At 58.8% G+C, this 18,460-nt stretch overlaps 1 protein-coding gene across 6 annotated transcripts in view; it reads right to left on the minus strand.

Annotated features, from left to right (window-relative positions):
- The window catches only part of ENDOV (endonuclease V), a 42,678-nt gene extending 25,481 nt beyond the window's left edge, over nucleotides 1–17,197 (minus strand). For 2 of the 6 annotated variants that reach the window (XM_017524937.2, XM_017524934.2), the window contains exons 1-9: nucleotides 17,067–17,197; nucleotides 16,504–16,675; nucleotides 10,397–10,531; nucleotides 10,119–10,158; nucleotides 8,979–9,091; nucleotides 7,811–7,879; nucleotides 7,348–7,476; nucleotides 4,494–4,558; nucleotides 3,395–3,453 (exon numbers count right to left, since the gene is read on the minus strand). In XM_017524937.2, coding sequence (XP_017380426.2) covers nucleotides 3,395–3,453; nucleotides 4,494–4,558; nucleotides 7,348–7,476; nucleotides 7,811–7,879; nucleotides 8,979–9,091; nucleotides 10,119–10,158; nucleotides 10,397–10,531; nucleotides 16,504–16,675; nucleotides 17,067–17,176 — 892 coding nt within the window. In that variant the 5' untranslated portion in view covers nucleotides 17,177–17,197. Of the gene's footprint in view, nucleotides 1–588; nucleotides 1,311–2,787; nucleotides 3,186–3,394; nucleotides 3,454–4,493; nucleotides 4,559–7,347; nucleotides 7,477–7,810; nucleotides 7,880–8,978; nucleotides 9,092–10,118; nucleotides 10,159–10,396; nucleotides 10,532–16,503; nucleotides 16,676–17,066 lie in introns of those variants that run through there. The other 4 variants (XR_005199507.1, XM_017524936.2, XM_037737202.1 and 1 more) reach the window with 4 other exon arrangements.
- Nucleotides 17,198–18,460: the final 1,263 nt, after the last annotated feature.

Raw genomic sequence — 18,460 nt, forward strand, 5'->3', positions numbered from 1 at the left:
GACACAGCTCCCTGCCGAGCCCCTTACACACTTCACCTGGTGGAGTATCTCCCACGACACAGCTCCCTGCTGAGCCCCTTACACGCTTCACCTGGTGGAGTACCGCCTATAACACAAGCAGGTATTGTCCTCTGTGGGGCAGGTTCTGCCCTTGGCTCAAGGCCAGCCTGTAAGAGACAGCTGGATCTCAGCCAGCTCTGCCCAGCTTCTACGTGGTGCTTCCAATTCCTCCAATTCCCTGCCACCTGTGGTCCTGGAGCTTGGGACAGGAAACACTCTAGAAGCCTGGAGGGCATTCTGTGGGAAGGCCACCGAGTTGAGGGGCAGGGGTGCTGAGCCTCCCAAGGGTCCTACTGGCGGGGGGCACATACCTGGCGTCGTGGACACCCGGCTCTGTGTGCGTTATCTGGGGTGGTGGGGCCCTTTGACTCAGATGGTCGGTGGAGTAAGGCAGCAGCCACCTAGGGCCACCAGCTGGGTGCCACGTTTTCCTTTCCCGTGAGTACCCTCAGGGTACTGCTGGGACACCTGCAGTCAGCAGCTCCCCTGCCTGGATCCCCAGAGTGCTCTGAGTCCGTCTCCCATGACTGCCTGAGGATCCCCACTTTTCCCAGGAGCATGTGACAGTGTCACCTGTGCTTCAGTGGGCCTGGGGCCAGCATGACAGGTCCCCAGAGTTATGCCTGAGCCCTGGACTCACAGGCGATGATGCAGGGCCTCGGATTCCCTGCCCCCAACCTGGGCAGCATGCCTGAGGACCACGGCTGTGCTCAGCTGGTGTTACCCTGGGAGAGCCCTGCCTGGGCCTGCTTGTGCCAGCGACATTCAGAGGTTTTAGGGGGACAGCTCTGGAGGCTCCCACCATGGCCCTGTCCTCCCTCCCATCCAGACAGGACTCCCCGGGGGTGCTGGGAGGTAGATCCTTACCACAGATGCTAGGTGGGCAGACACCCTCCCCTCCAACCACTGACGCCTCGTTCCTGGGTCCAGACTAGTGCTGGACTCCACCACCCCACGCCTCATTTATCAGGAGTGTACTGGGGATCCACTGCTGGGCAAGAGACTTCACACGTATCCCCACCTTTAATCCCCAAACCTGCTAGAGGTGTTCACGTTCCCGGTGAGGAAACAGGTTCCATGCAGACACGCTGCGGCTCTCAGCTTACCAGGTGCTGCCCTGGACTCTCCCAAGAGGACCCTCAGTGCCCACCAGACAGGTAGACGGGTCTGGACCCCATGCATGGCTGTCCCAGGGGCTCACCTGGCCAGGCCTCCCCTGCCTCCAGTGCTGACACACCTCCTAACTTGACCTAGAAGTAGACAGGATCCACGCAACCTCAACTCCAACCCTCTCCAAGGGCTCTCTGGGGATGCTCTCCCCGCACTGAACGGAGTTCCACGGCCCTTCCTGTCTGCTGCCTCTCCCTTCCCGAGGCAGGTGGAAAGGGGAGCCACGAGCCGGCTCCGTACACCATCTGCTGTCCCTTTCGGTGAGGGCAGAAATCCGTCTGCCATGGTGAAGGGAGCCTCGGTCCAAGGCTGGGTCCTCAGTGAAAGCTAGATCCCCGACGGGCCCAGGGCTGAGTAAGGCTAGTCCCCAGCCGCCGACACCCTGTTCATCTGGTTCTGGCCAGAGCTGATGATGGCAGCCGAACACTCCTAGTTCCCACCTCCCTCCCGCCACGACTCCAGGCACAACCCCAAGGTGCCTGCAGAGCCCCTCAGCATCTGTGCCTCCAGCCCCGCTTGTCCTGCAATGGGTCTACTTCTTATGGAAATCTCTAGAATTGAGTCTGCTCCATCAAGGAGGAGCAGCTACACAACCTGGGCCTCTTTTCTGGAGCCTCCGCCCCTGCAGCCCAGTCCTCCACAGTGGCTTTGGCAGGTGGGCAGGGGCCGGCACCCCCTGGGCCTGAGTGCTGCTGCTGTGAATACCTACCCCTCAATGGCCCCCGGGCCCAGGCTCACACTGCTCCTCAGTAACACAAGGACAGCACCGTCTCAGAGGGGCACAGAGGGGTGCCCAGAGACCTGGCCTCGGCTGGATTCTTGTCCCAAGCCGTCAATCATGATCACTGGCCCCTTCTTATAGCTGTCAGGTGAATGGCAAGAGGATTCCAGGGACTTCTACATGCTCTGTGGCAGATCCCAGCGTCCTCAGGGAGCCTGGAGTCTGGAGGCCAAACATCATGCCAAGGGCCAGGGGCTGCTTGGGAGGCACCCAGAGGCTGGGGCCAGGCTGCAGGTGGGGTGTCCCCTTTGCCTCCACCCCTCAGCTGGCACCTCTAGCCCACACCAAGAGGAGCGGAAGTGGCCAGACAGGGCCAGCCCCAGGGCTGCTTTCCCACAGTGAAGACCATTTTGAGGCTGTGTCTCTGGGACAGGGAGGCAGGGACAGAGGATGGCGATCAGCTCTCGGAGCCTGTGAGGATGGTGCCACCCCCGATCCTAGCCCCTCCAGGTGCAGAGCCTGGCACCCAATGCCTCAGGCATCAGTGCCACCCTGTCTGGCCCCTGGCCCCAAAGCCCAGACTGCCCCTGTGTGCTGCCCCCCCCACCCTCGGCCCCCTCCAGGCTGAGACAAGTTTCTCTGCTCCCTCTTCCCAGAACAGGATGGAGGATGGGCAAGACCGGGTTCAGGGGTCATGGCTGGCAGTGAGCAGGTGCTAGAGTCCAGCTACCCCAGCTAGGACCCCTCCGCGTCAGGGCAGGGGACCCCAGCTAGGACCCCTCCGCGTCAGGGCAGACGTGACTCAGTATGGCTGTTGCTGCTTTGCAAATGAATCCTGATTTTGCAAATACATTTTATGGTAACGAGATCAATAAAAATAAACAAATAAAATTTAAAATGAACCCCGAGAAGGAAAAGAGAACCAAGTTCTATGTACTGCAAGGGGCGGGCGGCGCAGAGGCTGTAGGCGTCGTGCAGGCGCAGCTGTGGCCCACGTGGCCCTGGTGCTCTGAATCCCTCCGTGGGCTCCAGGAGAGCTGGACCACGCACTCCCAGGATCCGACACTTGGGCCCGCAGAGATCTGTCCTCTGAGGGACCACGACCACCGCTGAACAGCCGATGATGGGGCGAACGGGGGCCGTGGTCACCTCTGCCTCAGCTGGCGCTGGGCTGCGCTGCAGCGTCCCCATGAGGCGGTACGGTCAGCCTGTCTGTGGGGACTGGACGCGCTACCTGCGACTGAGGCGAGGTTCCTCTAAGTCCCTGGAACACCCCCAGGGGTGGTCACTGTCCGGAGGCCAGAACGGGGTGGCCAGTGGCCTCTGCATCTTCATGGCACCCAGTTCCACTCTACTGCCAGTCCTTGCCCTACTGCTCCTGAGAGCCTGGCCTCGGGGCTGTCCTGGGGTCCAGGCTGTGGCCCTCTGAGGGCTGGCCCTCACCTGCGGACTCTCCAGAGTCTCCTCTGGGGCATGCCTTTGGCCTCTGCGCCTTCAGGCTCCTGTGAGGACATTGGGAAAGGGACAGCATCAGAAGCTAGCGTCCACCTGAAGCCCCCTCACTCCTCAGGCGGGGTCTGGGAACTGGACCCTCAGGGCCAGTGAGAGGCCCTGGGCAGAGGGCTGGGGAGAGCACACCGCTCACACGTAAATCTCGCATTCAAGCTGGCCGGTCCCCAACTCCGGAAGAGCTTGGGGGTCCCTGCCACCTGCTCCCTCAGTTCTCAGAGCAGCCTAGGAAGGCCTGGGAACAGCCCCTGGCTTAGAGGGAAAATGAGCACAAAGGAAGCACCGCGCTTCGGTAACTAATTGTGGTGGAGGGCAGGTCGAATTCCAGGCCTGGTGCCTCCTGGGATCTTTGCCCAGAGAGTACAGGGTGCTCTCTCAGCGTGGAGGCTCAGATGCCAAGCCTGGAATCCAAACTGCTGACTGAATTCTGCTTTGCTCCTTTATCAGTGCTCAGTGCCCCGGCTTTCTCATCTGTGGAGTGGGGTCACAGTGCCCGTCTCACAGCAAGGCTGCCATCAGGATCAAATCGTCTGCAATGGTTTTAAGACACAGCCTATACTGCTAGCTGTGACCGAGCCAGGCAGTGTCACTCTATTCTACAAGAACCAGCGGGACAAGAATGAGATGAGGAAGCTGAGGCTTAAAGAGTACAAACACGGTGGCTGGGTCACATGTGACTGCAAGGCCACGCCTTTTCTGCAGAGACCTCGTCCTGGTGCCTCACAGGCTGCAGGGAATGAGGAGGGCTGGGGCTGGCCGTGTTGGGAGGTAGGGCTTGGACCAGATGGGCCACAGTCCCAGGGTTTCGGGGTGGAGGCAGTGGTGTTTCTGGAGAGTTCCCACGCGAACAGAAGTCCACCCCATTCCACCCTCACCCCTCTTTGAAGACCTCCCGTGTCCCCTGCCTGTCCTGGCCCTGCACTGCCTGTCCTGAGCCACGGCACTGCAATAGTGAGGGGGGGCCATCAGAAACAGCCTCACGTGGGTGTCTGTGAGATGCTTCCTTCATGCCCCAGCCTCCTCAGGCGCTCACCTTGGTGCGGGGGGTCCAGGGTGTCCCAGGGCCTTGCGGATGTGCTCTCGGGAGCAGAAGTCAGCCTGGAGGAGACAGAAGTGCTGCTGGGTCCTGAGCTGGCCTCTGGACCAGTGCCCCACTAGGAGCTACTGGTGGCAATGCCTCCATCCCCCACGGAAGCCCCCGGGACACACAGGTCACCGCCAGCTTTCCGGGCTCAGGAGCGGCGGCCCCACCAGTGAGTGTGTGACAGGGATGCCTGAACTGAGTCTAGGCCCTGGAGTGGCGGTTCTCAAACCCATCCGGGCAGTCTCTGAAGGGCCTAAGGAGCCGCCAGCAGATGGGCTGAGCGAGGGGCCCTGGGTCTCCTCCCCACCAGGGGCAGTTGGGGCTGCTCAGTCTTCACTGGTTTACAGCCTGCACTTCCCGTAGGCTCTGTGTAACCCGAGGTTTCCCTGCTAACGCTCGCTTCCCTGGGACTCAGCCCAGCTGGTCAGCCCTCTCCCCGACTAGGTCAGCGGTAACCCCTGCCCCATCTCCAGAATCACCAGGATAAGAGGGCTGTGATGAGGGCAGACCCTAGCAGTGTCTGAGTAGGAACCCGGGGCGGGGGTGGGGCTGGCCTTAGGAAGCCCCCTTGATCCCAGCTCAGATAGGCTTAGATTAGCTTCAGGGCCGCACAACTCATGGAAAGCAACGGCTAATCCCCCAACCTGCTCCTGCTTCCGTTCATGGGGGAAGAGGGGCAGCAGTGGGCAGGGCCCGCACCTCTCACCTTCCCCTGGAGCAGCCCAGCCTGGATCTGGCACCAGGAGCACTGCTGCGCCTGTGACCATGGGGACACCAAGATTGCGGGGGCAGAGCCAGGGAGAGAACAGACCAACACTAACCCCCTGTCTGTGCTCTCCCCCGACCTTCCGGAACAGTCAGGAGAGGAACCTGCTGAGAGGTGAGTGGGCTCAGGAAGGAAATAGACCCAGAGACAGAGCGGGCTCTGCAGGACAGGACCCTCAGCCCACGCCCAGCAGTGAAAGACTATGGGCTTCTGGTACAGACGGCTGCGTAGCCCGCCTGGCTGCAGCTTTCCTTCCCCTGGAGGGTGGACCCAGGACTTGGCAGGCTCTTTGCTGGCACTAGGCACACGATCCTTGCTCTGTTTCTAGATGCTCAAGGTACTCAAAAACCAGGCGTCCCCTTCCCTGCAAGGATGGGCCACTGTCCTACTCTGGGGCTCACTGAGGCAGAAACGGAGCTCCAGGAGCTGTGGCGTCCGCAGCAGCAAGACCTAGAGTTCTTGGTGCTGAAGGCTTGCGGGAGAGTTTTCCCGGTTCTCTCTTGGAAGACCACACGGCTGAGTTGGAATGGAGAAAGAAAGGCCTCTTTCCTGGGGGGTGAGGACACAGCTCAAAGGCTTGAGAGTCCACACACCTATGCCCCAAACGAAGCCCTGCAAGGCTGCAGAGCCCACTCTCAGATGCCACCACTGGGCACAGCTCCCAGGGGCCGAGGGCCATTGCGGTGCGTGGGCTGCTGCTGCCCCCTGGAGGCCACACTGCGCACCAGCAGCCGGAAGGCCCCAACCCCAGGAGGCAGTGGCGGCCTGGGCGTTTGCCACTGACTGCGGGGCCAGTGGTGCCTGGAGATGGGGAAGCAGCGCAGCTTGTGCAGACCCGCGTCCCCAGCTCCACCGACAGCCTTCACAGCATGCAGAGCGGCCACCTGAAAAGGCAAATCCGTGGGTGCCCCACTGCCAACTCATAACCATCCAAGTCCCTGTGGGTACGTCCGAAACCCCAGCACACCCCAAGACGCTCACGGGCTCCCACCACTCTGAACTTCACTGCCCTGGCTCCAGCCACACTTTCCTGCTGAATTTAACTTTTTCTGAGATAAGGTCTTGCTCTGTCACCCAGGCTGGAGTGCAGTGGTGCGATCACGGCTCACTGCAGCCCCCACCTCCTGGGCTCCGGTGATCTTCCCACTTCAGCCTAGCTGAGACCACAGGCGCACACCACCACACTGCTAATTTGTTTTTAAAATGTTTTGGAGAGACAGGGTCTCACTGTTACCCAGGCTGCCCTCAAACTCCTGGGCTCAAGTGATCCTCCCACGTCTGCCCCCAGCGTTGGGATGACCGGCGCGAGCCACCTATCTCTTGAGCGCATCAAACTCCTCTGTGCCCAGGGCTGCCCCTCCCCTTCCTCCAGAGGGTCTCTTCCCAAGATTGACTATTCTGGAACCCCCACTCTGTGGACTTCTCTGGGACAGGCATCCACCTGTGTCTTGTGACCCCTGGTCCTATCAAGGCTGGCTGTGGGCCTCTCGTTCCAGCTCTCTCCCCAGCCTGCGGGCTGAGTCCTTTCACAGGTGAGCTGACTGCTTCAGCAGAGTTCTCACCCTCCCTGCGGGACCCAACACCAGTTTTGGTGCTGGGTTCTAGTGCGGGCATCCCTAGGTCCCAGCGTCTCTGGGACCTGCACAGCTTCCTGAGCACTGTCCCTGCAGCTTTCCTGCAGGAGCCTCCTGGCTCGAGTTCAGCTGCTCCCTCTGGGACCCGAGGGGCTGGCTGGGAACTGGCAGGACACCTCACCACCTAGGCTGACATCACTGATTCTTCAGGCTAGCCTGTATCTGGGTGCAGGCGGCTCAGAGAGGCTGGGAGGCTGAGTGTGTGGGTGAGTGCGTGGGGCGCAGGGCCTGGGGACGAACTCCTGGGAGTTCTGCACCCTCCAGTCTGCTGTCCCGACTGCGGGGCCCAGTGCAGGCCAACAAGGCTCTCCGGCCTCACGTCACTGCACTCTGACCCCAGCTGGGCTGCTGCGGAACCCTGAACAGCAGGTGCTGCCTCCCCGCACGCCCCAGGCCCACCCACCTTGCGCACCGGCTCTGGGATGCGGGACTTGCAGCAGCAGCAGATCAGGCGCACGGCTGCCTCCAGACTCATCTTGTGGCCCACAGAGACGTACAGGGGCCTGGTGCTGCGGTTGTGGCTCTTCAGGGCCTGTGACAAGGAAGGTAAGGGCACCCCTGTGGGCTGGGCCACGAAGACCTGGGTCAGGACAGCCTCAGCGGCTGGAGCTCGGACAGAATGTCCCGGGGGCAGGAGGGAAGCTGAAGGGGGCGGTGCTCTCAGGGCCCAGGGCCTGCCCACCCTCAGGGAGCCTTCCTGCTGCTTGTCCCCGGGACAGGGTGGGCTCCACATACCCCAGGGCTCAGTCTGAGGCGAGAGGATGGACAGATGGGTGGGTGGGGGCTGATGTGTGAGCACAGGTGTGTCTGCATGCAAAGGATCCCCTACCCTGGGCTTTGGGGGGATTAGGGCCCTGGCCACTCACCATTCCCAGGACAGTCCCAGAGCCTCCCAGCAGAGGGAACGAGTCCCCTCCAGCCCGCAGGAGTCGGATCTGGAAAATTGGGGAAAAAATGGGGAAAATACCCCTCTCTTCTTGGTGAAGGAAAGTCTCTTGATTTTGAAAACACAGTCACTGGGCCAGGAAAGGGAAGGGGACTGATCCTGGATGTGAGCCGAGGCCCAGGCAAAGCCATGTGCCCGAGGCGACACGGATCCCACAGGCGGTGATGTGGTCTCGCCCCTGCTCTGAGGGTGCTGCCCACAAGACCCTGTCCAACCCTGACGACAGGGCTTACAGCAAGGGCAGTGATCTGCCCAGAGGCACAGTGCCAGGCTGGCAGCTACACAGGTGCTGCCACTGTGCAGTGAGCAGCGCTGACCCTGCTTCCTTCCTGCGGCTGTCTCCTGCTGTGGACATATCTGACTCAAGCCAACAGGCTGGGATTTCTGGAGGCACAGACTGGCTCAGAGGGAGTCTGAGGTCCCATCGACTCAACAGACTGTTAGTAAGCAACTGCTCTGTGCAGGTACCTGAGAGCTGGGAGGAACGAGACGCAGTCTCTGCTCTCAGAATCTGCTATCCAGTGGGCTGTCACTGGCTGCCTCCATGGGACTCACTCCCAGTGCCAACGTGGGGTCCCAGAGGAGGAAGATGCAGGAGAAGGTGGGGTAGGAGGGGTGTGGGCAGCAGCTCCAGGCAGGCCTTGGTGGAAGTGGGGCCGGGAGGCTGGGGTACCTGAGTACCCAGGTGAGGAGACGGGTTGGGGCCAGGTGGGATGGGGAAAGCACCAAGTGTGCCTGGGACAGCCTGGAAGCCCCTCCAGTCCCCAGTAACTGGAGGACTTAGCCCTACTTGGTGTGCCACAGTGGTTCAGAGGTGTGGGGGACCAGAGAGGCAGGCAAGCCAGGAGGCAGGAGAGGAGCTCAGAGCATCCTTGGCTGAGACACGCAAGGCAGCACCCAGAGGAAAGCGGGTCTTCCTTATTCCAGGCCATGAGCCAGGGGTGAGGAGGGCAGCATCACAGGCAAGGGGCTGGTCCAGAAGCGCCCTCGTGCCCAGGGCCACCGCAGCACCCCCAAGCTGCCAGGGACAGCCTGCCGCAGCCCCTCCTTCTCCCTGTGCAGCGTGGGCTGCAGCAGGCCCTCCTCACCTTCTCCTTGTGCAGGGCGTTGTTCTCCAGCCCGTCCACCTGCAGAAGTTTCTTGGCCACCCCAATGCAAGGCAGGTCTGTAAGGACCCCAAGGTGGCAGGCCATCCCAAAGCCTGCCAGGGAGAAAGGAGGGTGGGGTTGGGGAGGTGGGGCTGGGGCCTGGCGCAGGGATTCAGGACAAGCCAGAATCTCACCAAAAGCTTCCCTAAGTGAGCAGAGGTCTGTGGACGGGCAGACAGCCAGGGAAACCAGACCTAAGCCCCAAGCTGACCTGGGCTAAGGCTCCCTGTGCCCGATTTTCTTGGTGTGGGGCTGGGGAGGAATCCTCCTTCCCTCTGACACGATCAATGCCAGGGTCGGCACCTTGCTAGCGTGCTGGGACACTGCAGCCTGGCTCTGCAGCCATGTCCTGCGCCTCCCAGCCTCCTCTTCCCATGATGGTGTCCTGCTAGTGCCGCCATGGGCATCAGGGTCAGTGCATAACCCCCATGTGTGGGGGCAACAGCCAGGACCCAATCACACCTGCTGGCCAGGGCATCCAGTGCCACCCTCCTGGGTCCCTCTCTGGGTGTTGCTGGCTGTGCCACCCACAGGTCTGTATGCGAGGGCAAAAGAGCCCATCTCCCTCAGCTATGCTCCCTGGGCCAAGGGTCCCTGGCACAGGCGGGGGCCCGGGTGCACCTGTCTAGCTGTGGACAAGGGCTGACAGGCAGATGCAGGGTGGGTGGCCGGCAGGGAAGGCCACTCTGAGAACCTCCTCCTTCTTGTGCAGGACAGCCTGCAGCAGTCCCACGCCTCCCTACACAGCACGGCCTGCAGCAGGGGGCCCAGGCCCTGGGACATCTTGCGGTGATCAGCTGAGAACAGGGTAGTGGCACCTGGCGATGAACCAGCGAAGGGCAGGGCACTGTAGGAAACGCAGGGGCGGGCAGGCAAGAGGTGCGATGAAGCGAAGGCAGGCAGTCCTTTCCCGGGGGGAGGGCACTGCGAGTCCCCACTATGCCCAGAAAGGAGCAGCTGGAGGTGGGCGGCGGCAGAGTCCGAGGGCCCAGCGTTTTGTGTGGGAGATGACAAAGGTGCCCTCTCCCCCATCTCTTCCCCACAGCGCCCTCCCTGGACTGCTTTCGAGAGCAGAATTACCTCGGTGGTGGAGCACCCCATTTCCATCCACGAGAAGGACCTAGAGTCAGGGGGGAGTCACGGTCAGCTGAGCTGCCCTTTAGCCCTCAGGCAAGGGCCATCCCTCAGGCAGGAAGGCGACACTGTCTCTGGAGTTCGGCTTTCTAGAAATCCTCATTCCTCTCTTCCAGGAAGCTCATGAGTCTCTCCCTGCCATGGCCAGTGGTGGCAACCTGCAGCCACCTTCCCCTCCCCAGGGAGGATGGGCCTTTCTCTTGTCCTAGGGATGAGACACCTGCCTGGGGCATGAGGTCCGGCTCCTTCTCTTGCAGCTGCCGCACAAGCTCCAGCAGGAAGGGCACCTCTCGGAAGGCCAGGAAGCCTGACACGTAGGGGGCTGTGAGGCTGACCATGCGGCTCTCCTCATACACCACCTGCCACCAGGCACGCAGCTCAGCAGGCAGCGCAGCCCTCAGCCACCCACCCCACCCCCACTCCCTCCAGCCTGCCCCTGCTCTTCATCCTTCCCTCTCCCCAACCTCACCCTGATGGCTCCCCTTCCCTGCCTCACCTACGAGACATTTAGAAGGAACTAGAAGATGTACCCTGCAAATTGGTGGTGGGCAGGTATCCCTGTGACCTGGTCCATAGGAGCAGGCACTTGGGACCTGGTCTGTAAGGGGGAGGCCACTGGAACCGGGTCCATATGAAACCCCTCCCACTCACCCCCAGACCTGGTTGATTGGAGGAGCCCCTCCACCCCCAGGACCTGGTCCATATGAGGAGCCCGCACTCCAGAACTGCAGTGCATTCCCTCCACCCTCAAACTGGTCTGTAGGAGAAGCCTCCGGGACCTAGTCTGTAGGAAGATTCCCTGGGATATGGCCTGTAGAAGGATTCCCTGGGATCTGGTCTGTAGGACAACTCCCAGGACCTGGTCAATAGGAGGATTCCCTGGGATCTGGTCCATAGGAGGATTCCCTGGGATCTGGTCTGTAGGACAACTCCCAGGACCTGGTCAATAGGAGGATTCCTGGGATCTGGTCCATAGGAGCCCCCCAGGACCTGGTCTCCAACAGAAGCAAGGCTAAGATTGCTGGCTGCATCACCCCTGCCTGTCCCTTGCTCTCCTGCTGTCTCTTTGTGTATTGAAGCTGACACTCCACCCCACCTCTCCATGGGGCTGCTGGAGGCTTAAAGAAGACAGTGCGGCCGGGCGCGGTGGCTCACGCCTGTAATCCCAGCACTTTGGGAGGCCAAGGTGGGCGGATCATGAGGTCAAGAGATCGAGACCATCCTGGCCAACACTGTGAAACTGTCTTACTAAAAATACAAAAAATTAGCTGGGTGTGGTGGCGCACGCCTGTCGTCCCAGCTACTCGGGAGGCTGAGGCAGGAGAACTGCTTGAACCTGGGAGGTAGAGGTTGCAGTGAGCCAAGGTCGTGCCACACTCCAGCCTGGAGCCTGGTGACGGAGTGAGACTCTGTCTCAAAAAAAAAAAAAAGAAGACAGTGCAAGAAAGCACCTGTATGCAGTGCAACGTGAACGAAGGCATTATTGAGTTTACATGAGGCGGGGCCTTGGGGGACGGCCATGTCTTCCAAGGGGTCTCGAGAGCAAGGCAGGCCACAGGGGCTTTATGAGGAGCTTTCAAACAACTCAGAAAGAGGACAGGCGCGATCTCAGGGCTAGACAATCGAGAGTGAACAGGGGTCCCCAAGGGGCAGGACAGTCTAAAAAGAAAAACCCTAAGGCTGCAAATAATCCGAGAGAAAGGGGAGGATGGGTGGCACAGAGCCCTCTGGATGGCAAGTGGGACGCTCAAACGCACAGCGCAAGCTGCGGAGGTGTGGAGGGCTGGAGGGAGGTCTGGAGTCAGGGACCCAGGTGGTCAGGGGCTTTCCGGAATTGCTGCAGACAATCCAGAGAGCTGTAGAAAGCACAGTCATCTTGCTTAGAGCCTCTCTGGCAAACTGTTTTTCAAATTAAAAACCACGTGGCCAGGCAGGGTGGCTCACGCCTGTCATCTCAGCACTTTGGGAGGCCCAGGTGGGTGGGTCACTCAAGACCGGGAGTTCGAGACCAGCCTAGCCAACATGACGAAACCCTGCCTCCACCAAAAAATGCAAAAATTAGCCGGGCGTGGCGGTGCGTGCCTGTAGTCCCAGCTACTCGGGAGGCTGAGGCAGGAGAATTGCTTGATCCTGGGAGGCGGAGTCTACAGCTTAGAACACAGCACAGCGGGCCTGAGTCTCCTAACCTTGTGCTTTCCTTAGTCACACTGGCCTTATGTGGAGAAACGTTTCTCACTATGCCCATGTTCCCCAGAGCTGTCTACCTCGCTAGTGTCCTTACTGACTCCCCAAACCTCTTGGTGACAGCTTTCAAATCACAACTTCCATTCCTTCCTGTGACTCCATCAATAATTAAACATACCAGAGAAAACTGAGCACTCTGTATTAGCATAGAGGTTTGGGGCTTTCTCTCAGTATTTTTACCAATGACTCAATAGGGAAACCGATCAAATCTGCCTATGACCCCAAGTGGGGAGGGTCCATTCTGCTAACAGATTTTGGATTCACGGTGAACCCGGCAGGGTGGATCCTGACATCCCCACACAGCAATATGACTTTGCACAGTGACACATGTGGAATTCAAATGTGGCCTGAGTTCCCACAGGAGGAGGGTGGCTGCTGATGTCTGAATCTCTCCCATAATGTCATAATTCAGGTCACATTATGGGATGATTATGATTTCTAGTCAGTATGATAATGACATGCGGTTGTGTAGGAGAATGCCACTCTCAGGACAGGCCTGCTGATGTCTTCAGAGCTCAGCAGTCAAAATCGCTGGGACATATGGTGAGAGAGAGAGAGAGAAAGAGAGAGAAAGAGAGAGAGAGAGAGAGAGAGAGAGAGAGAGAGGAAGCAGCAGCAGGTGAATGTAAGTAGAAGGAATACAGGTGGCCAATGTAACCTTTTTCAAGTTTTTGGCATGTCTGTATATTTTCAAGTTAAAAATCTGGGAAGACAAAAATCACTGAGTAGTGTGTGGGCAGGCCCGGATGGCCAGCAATCTCAACGTACACCAGTGACCTGGTGCCCCCTCAAAAGCTCCCTGCTTTCAGCTGCACCGACTGAAATGGTGTGGATGAGTGTTAGGTCTAGGGACTTGGGTAGACGGTATGAGTTCCTGCATTTGATTCTGAGTGCCACAGGTAAAGATGGACCCTGAAAATGGAGGGCATGACCAGAGGGCCGTTGGCCAGTGAAGAAGCTAGATATCACTGCAGCCTCTTGGGATGGAGCAGGGAAGGAGCATGCAGTTGTTTCCAGCAGCGGGAGGGCTGACAAGCAGAAGGTGGGGAAGATCTGTTGTTTTGCTACCTGAAGGCAGAAACGATCAATGGGAGTCACAGACAAGCAGGGGTCAGCACACACTAGCCACCGCTCAGCGCCCAGCATGAACAGGCTCCACTGAGAGGCCATCGTTTGTCAGGGATGCTAAGGAGAACGTTCTGCACGGTGGCAAAGATGGGCCAGTGGTTCTCCAACCCAGCTTCGCTTCAGAATCACGGGGAAGCTTATTTTGAAAAGCAGATTCCCAGGCCATACTCTGGAAGAGTTTTTCCCCCAGTAGGTGGGGTAGGGCTCTGGAATCTATTCTTCTAGAAGCTTTACTGAGAAACAATTTATATATCATGAAGTTCACTTGTTTAAACATATAATGCAATGGTTTTGGGATTTACAGAGCCTTCCATTATCACTGTAATCTAATTTCAGAACATTTTTCTTAACCCCAAAATAAACCTCATACCCGTCGGCAGTCACTTCCCATCCATCCCACCCCAAGTCCAAGGCAGCCACGGATCTACTTTGTCTTTGAGAACGTGCCCATGGAATCTGTTTTTCAACACACTTCCGGGTGATTCTGCTCCTGCAGGTTCGTGCTCAGGCATTCAGGAATCAGTGGACCAGACTCTTCCAAGATCCTTTCCTAGTCCAAGTTTTCATAGTTGGGAAAACCAATGCCAACGAAGTAGCAGGCGCTTTGCTTGGTGCTGCTGTTGCAAAAGAAATACAGTACAGCCCTCCCCTAGAGAACTTCCAGCCAAGGGAAAAATGGAATCGTAAACAATTAACTTTAATACAATGCCAGAAGTGCTATAACAGCACATGCATTAAAAAGAGGCCCAGGATGCAGATGAGAGGTTGATAGCTCGCAGCCAGGAAAAGTTGGAGGGGAAGGGAATGCTGTGTTAATTGCTTTCTGTGCGTTTCAAGTGTTGCTCATCATCACTCAGTGAGCTGCACATTAATACCACTATCATCCTCAACTTAGAAACACAGAGAGAGAGGCCTAGAGGGTAAAGTGGGAGGTGGGAGGGCTGCGTGTGAGCAGAAGCAGTCTGGCTCCTCAGACTGTGCTCCCACCCCAACGCCAGCCTATAAAATGGCCAGGAGACCTCTTAGGGTAGGGATTGTGAATATCCCAATCTTAGCACACAGTAGGCACTCAATACATTTTTGCTCAATTTAGCCTGAAAGGGGCCTCCCAAGTAAAGCACAAAGCTATGGAAGCAGGAAGATGTGTGTCATCTTTAGGAGCTGGCAGAGGGGCAATGAAAGGGAAACACTGGCGCCAAGAGGCTTCTGTGTCAAACTCTGCTGCTGCCAAGGCTTCCGGGGCTGTCGACTCTTACGTAAATCACAAGCCCACCGTCCATTCACGCACATATCTACTTAAGGAAGAGTCCGGCATCTTCTGCATGCTGCCCGTGGTGGACAAAACAACATGGTTTCTACCATCACGGAGTTTACATTCCAGCAGGGAAGACAGGCAGGTGAATTCCATTCCAGTGAGATAAAGAGGAAGCAGAAGGTTGCTATAGTCTAAACGTTTGTGTCCTCCCCAAATTCATGTGTAGAAATTATATCCCACGAGGCGGCGGTATTAAGAGGTGAGGCCTCTTGGGAGGTGAGTGGATCAGCATGTGAGAATGCAGTTAAGAAACTGGCCGTGTGGAACCTAGAAGAGTGCTGGCACCCTGATCGCGAGCTCCCAGCCTCACAACTGTGAGAAATAAATTCCTGCTGTGGGTAAGCCACCTAGTCTAAGGTATTCTACCACAGCAGCCCATGCGGACTAAGACACAGTGCTGAGGGGCAACGCCTGGTCTTGTGGGATGAGCGGGAGCTTAGCGGAGGAAGTAATGTCTAAACTGAGCCCTTATGAGTAGGAGTTAGCCAGATGGAAACCCCTCCAGGAGTGGAAACATTACTGCAAAGGTCAGGTAGCCAAATACAGCATGGCACACGTTTGAAGGGTTCAATGTGGGCTGTAGGGGGTGGGAAGAACTGAGAATGGTGGTGAAAGCTGAGCCTCTTATTAAATTAAGCAGGGACAGTTCATAAAGAGCCTTAAGCCATGGCAATGACAAGTGAACTTTATTTAGCATGAGGTCATGAGAAAAGCACTTAAATGTTTTTGAGAGGACTTGTGGGCTCACGCCTGGAATCCCACCACCTGGGGAAGCCAAGGTGAGAGGGTCCCTTGAGCCCAGGAGCTGAAGACAAGCCTGGACAACATAGTGAGACCCTGTCTCTACAAAAAATAGAAAAGCCGAATGTGGTGGCTCACACCTGTGGTCCTAGTTACAGGAGGCTAAGCGGGGGGATCACTTGAGCGCAACAGGTTAAGATCAGATCTTGGCAGTGAGCCAAGATCATGCCACTGCACTTCAGCCTGGGCCAGGGTGAGACCTTGTCTCAAAAAACTAAAAAAAGAGAGACAGAGAGAGAGAAAGAAAGAAAAAGAGAAAGAGAGAGAGAGAGAGAGAGAAAGGGGGGGAGGAAGGGAAAGGGGGACTTGTTGCTTTTGAGGAAATACTTGCTTTTTAGGAAAATCGGTCTGCTGGCAGTATGGAAAAGAAACCACTGAGGAGAAGCGCTTGAGGCAGGGCACCCATGAAAATGCTGCTCAGGAACCCACAGGAGTGACGGTGGCACAGCCAGGCAAGGAGCAGAGGGCAGACAAGAGGACAGATCCCAGCGACATTTAACAGGCAGAAAGAAAGGGAGCTAAGTGCGCGACTGGACGTGAGAGGAAGGGAGGGGCCCAGGAGGACACAGATTTCCAGCTTGGGCAAGTTGGGGTGTGGTGTGTAGGTCACTGAGATGAGAGCCCAAGACAACCATCAAACTTGGAGGTAAAGCTCATGAGCCGATTCTTAACTCACAGAATTCCCTTAGTTTTTTGCCTTTTTTCTTCCAAGACTCCCCAGACTATTAATGACACCCTACAAAACGAGAAGCGGGTTCTAGGCCTGCACTGCTCCCTGTCCCGGAGGCCCCACGCCCGAGCCCATCGAGGGGCCGCCTCGAGCTCGGCGTCCTCCCGGGTTACCTCGAGCTCAGGGTAGCTGAGCACCACCAGAGAGGCACAAGCACGGACACTGTCCCCTTTCACGAAGGACACGTCAACGCCCCCGACCCTCCGCAGACCCGAGAAGGCGGGGTCCCGCTGCCACGCCTCGGTGTCCCGGTCTACGACGCGAGCCTTCAGCCGAGCTTGCTCCCTAGGAGGACAGAAGCGTCAAACCCAGCCGGGGCCACACCCCAGACTCTGCCTTCTCCACCTGCGCGGCCAAACGCCTCTGCCCGGTCTTCTCCAGCTTCAAGGGAAGGCAAGTGATACACCTGCGAGGCCACACTCCCCGGAGATCGGTGGGCGGAGATCACGGCACGCGCACGCCCAACAAGCGTGGCCGGAAGCGAGAACCGCGCCCACCCCGCGGACTACAACTCCCGAGGACCCTCCGCTCCCGCGCCGGAAGCTGGGCTGCGCTCGGGAGCCTCGGGCGGCGGCCACCGCTCCGACTCCACAGCCTGAAGACTACGAGCTCGGAGGGTCTGCGGAGAGCCGCGCGGCCTCAGCGCCCGCCTCCTGCGCGTCGCCCGCAGCATTACCGTTTCCACAGTGACAGCGTTTCCTCCGACAGCGACCCAGCTGTCTCCTGGGCCATTGCTCCGTCCCGGGCGCCCCTTCCACACGTCATTTCCGGAGGCGACTCGCGCATGCGCTGTTCTCCTTCGTTGCCGTGGAGACGCCGGCGCTTTCCCGGGCCGCACATCCAGCCGAGGGCTTCAGAAGCTCGTGGCCAGTAGGCGGGAGCCACTGCGTGATTGGACGCGCACGCACATGCACATGCACACGGCTTCGAGTTGCCCGGCGGCCCCGCGCCCGTTATCGGCTCGGACCCGGGAGCCCGTGATGCGTGTCCCGCCTCTGCAATCCCTGCGGCGAGCGCTGTGCTCTGCGCGGCCAGGGGCCGCTCGCCCTGTTGAGAGCCGTCGTGCACGGCCCCTCCGCTCTTGGAGAAGGCCGGTCCAGCTCTGCCGGTCCCACTCCTCCACCCGGCCAGCGTCCGCCTTTGGCGAATCCCGAAAGGACTTGTAAGGTTTATTCTCTGTGAGGTCTATTGCCGAGTGTAAAATGAGGACACGGAGGCCTGCATGAGAACAATTAGACGCCAATTTATTCGGCTCCCGGGCGAGGTTCTATGGCCCAGGGAAAGGGGTCAGAGAAGTCGCGCCTGACGTGTGGTTATATAGGGAGCGAGGGCGCTCTGATTGGCTGTGGAGAAACAGGACGTAGACGTGGCAAGCAGCTATAGGTAGGTAGGCGGGATTTCCGGTGAGCGGGCTGGATGGGGCAATAGCTATTGGGCAGGTCTTGGCGGGGCTTCTTTTAAATTTTGGGCGGAGTTTTCCAACGGCTGGCTAGGTGCCGAGTGCGGGGTTTAGTGTTGAGTGCAGAGGTGGGCGTGGCGAAGCTAGATACTGAGCGCAGATTCTGGTGACGTAATTTCAGGCGTGGCGAGGGATGGGCGTGCCCGAGGTAACCGGCCTTGCAGGACTCACCAGGCCCGGGACGTCCCGGCGGCTACCGAGCGCCTGTCGCTGACGGTCCCCGCGACGGCAGCCCAGGGGTGCCCTCAGGCTTTTGAGGGCTGGTCTCGTGTGTTTCAGTTCCTCGCAGCGGAGCGGGCTGGACTCGTGGCGGGGAGCGGGGCTCCAGCCTTGTACTGGGTTTCGTCTGGGCTGGACTTGGGTCAGAAGGTCTCCCCGACCAGACCAAGCACGGGCGACCTCGGGGGTGTCGCTTCTCGCCTCGTGCTCCTCAGCCAGTGCTGGCCCAGTGCTCTCGCTGTGCCAGGTGCTGCGCGAATACTGTGAGGGAGAATGTTATTTGCGGGGAGCCGACTTCCGACCGTGGCTGGGAAAGGCCTTAATGAGAGGCAGTACTGAAGGGGCGTGGAGGGTGAGCGAGGGGGCGTGGCGGGGCAGGAGGGGCGGGGCAC

The sequence above is a fragment of the Cebus imitator genome, unplaced genomic scaffold (genome assembly GCF_001604975.1).
Source record: "Cebus imitator isolate Cc_AM_T3 unplaced genomic scaffold, Cebus_imitator-1.0 Scaffold36, whole genome shotgun sequence".
Lineage (NCBI taxonomy): Eukaryota > Metazoa > Chordata > Mammalia > Primates > Cebidae > Cebus > Cebus imitator.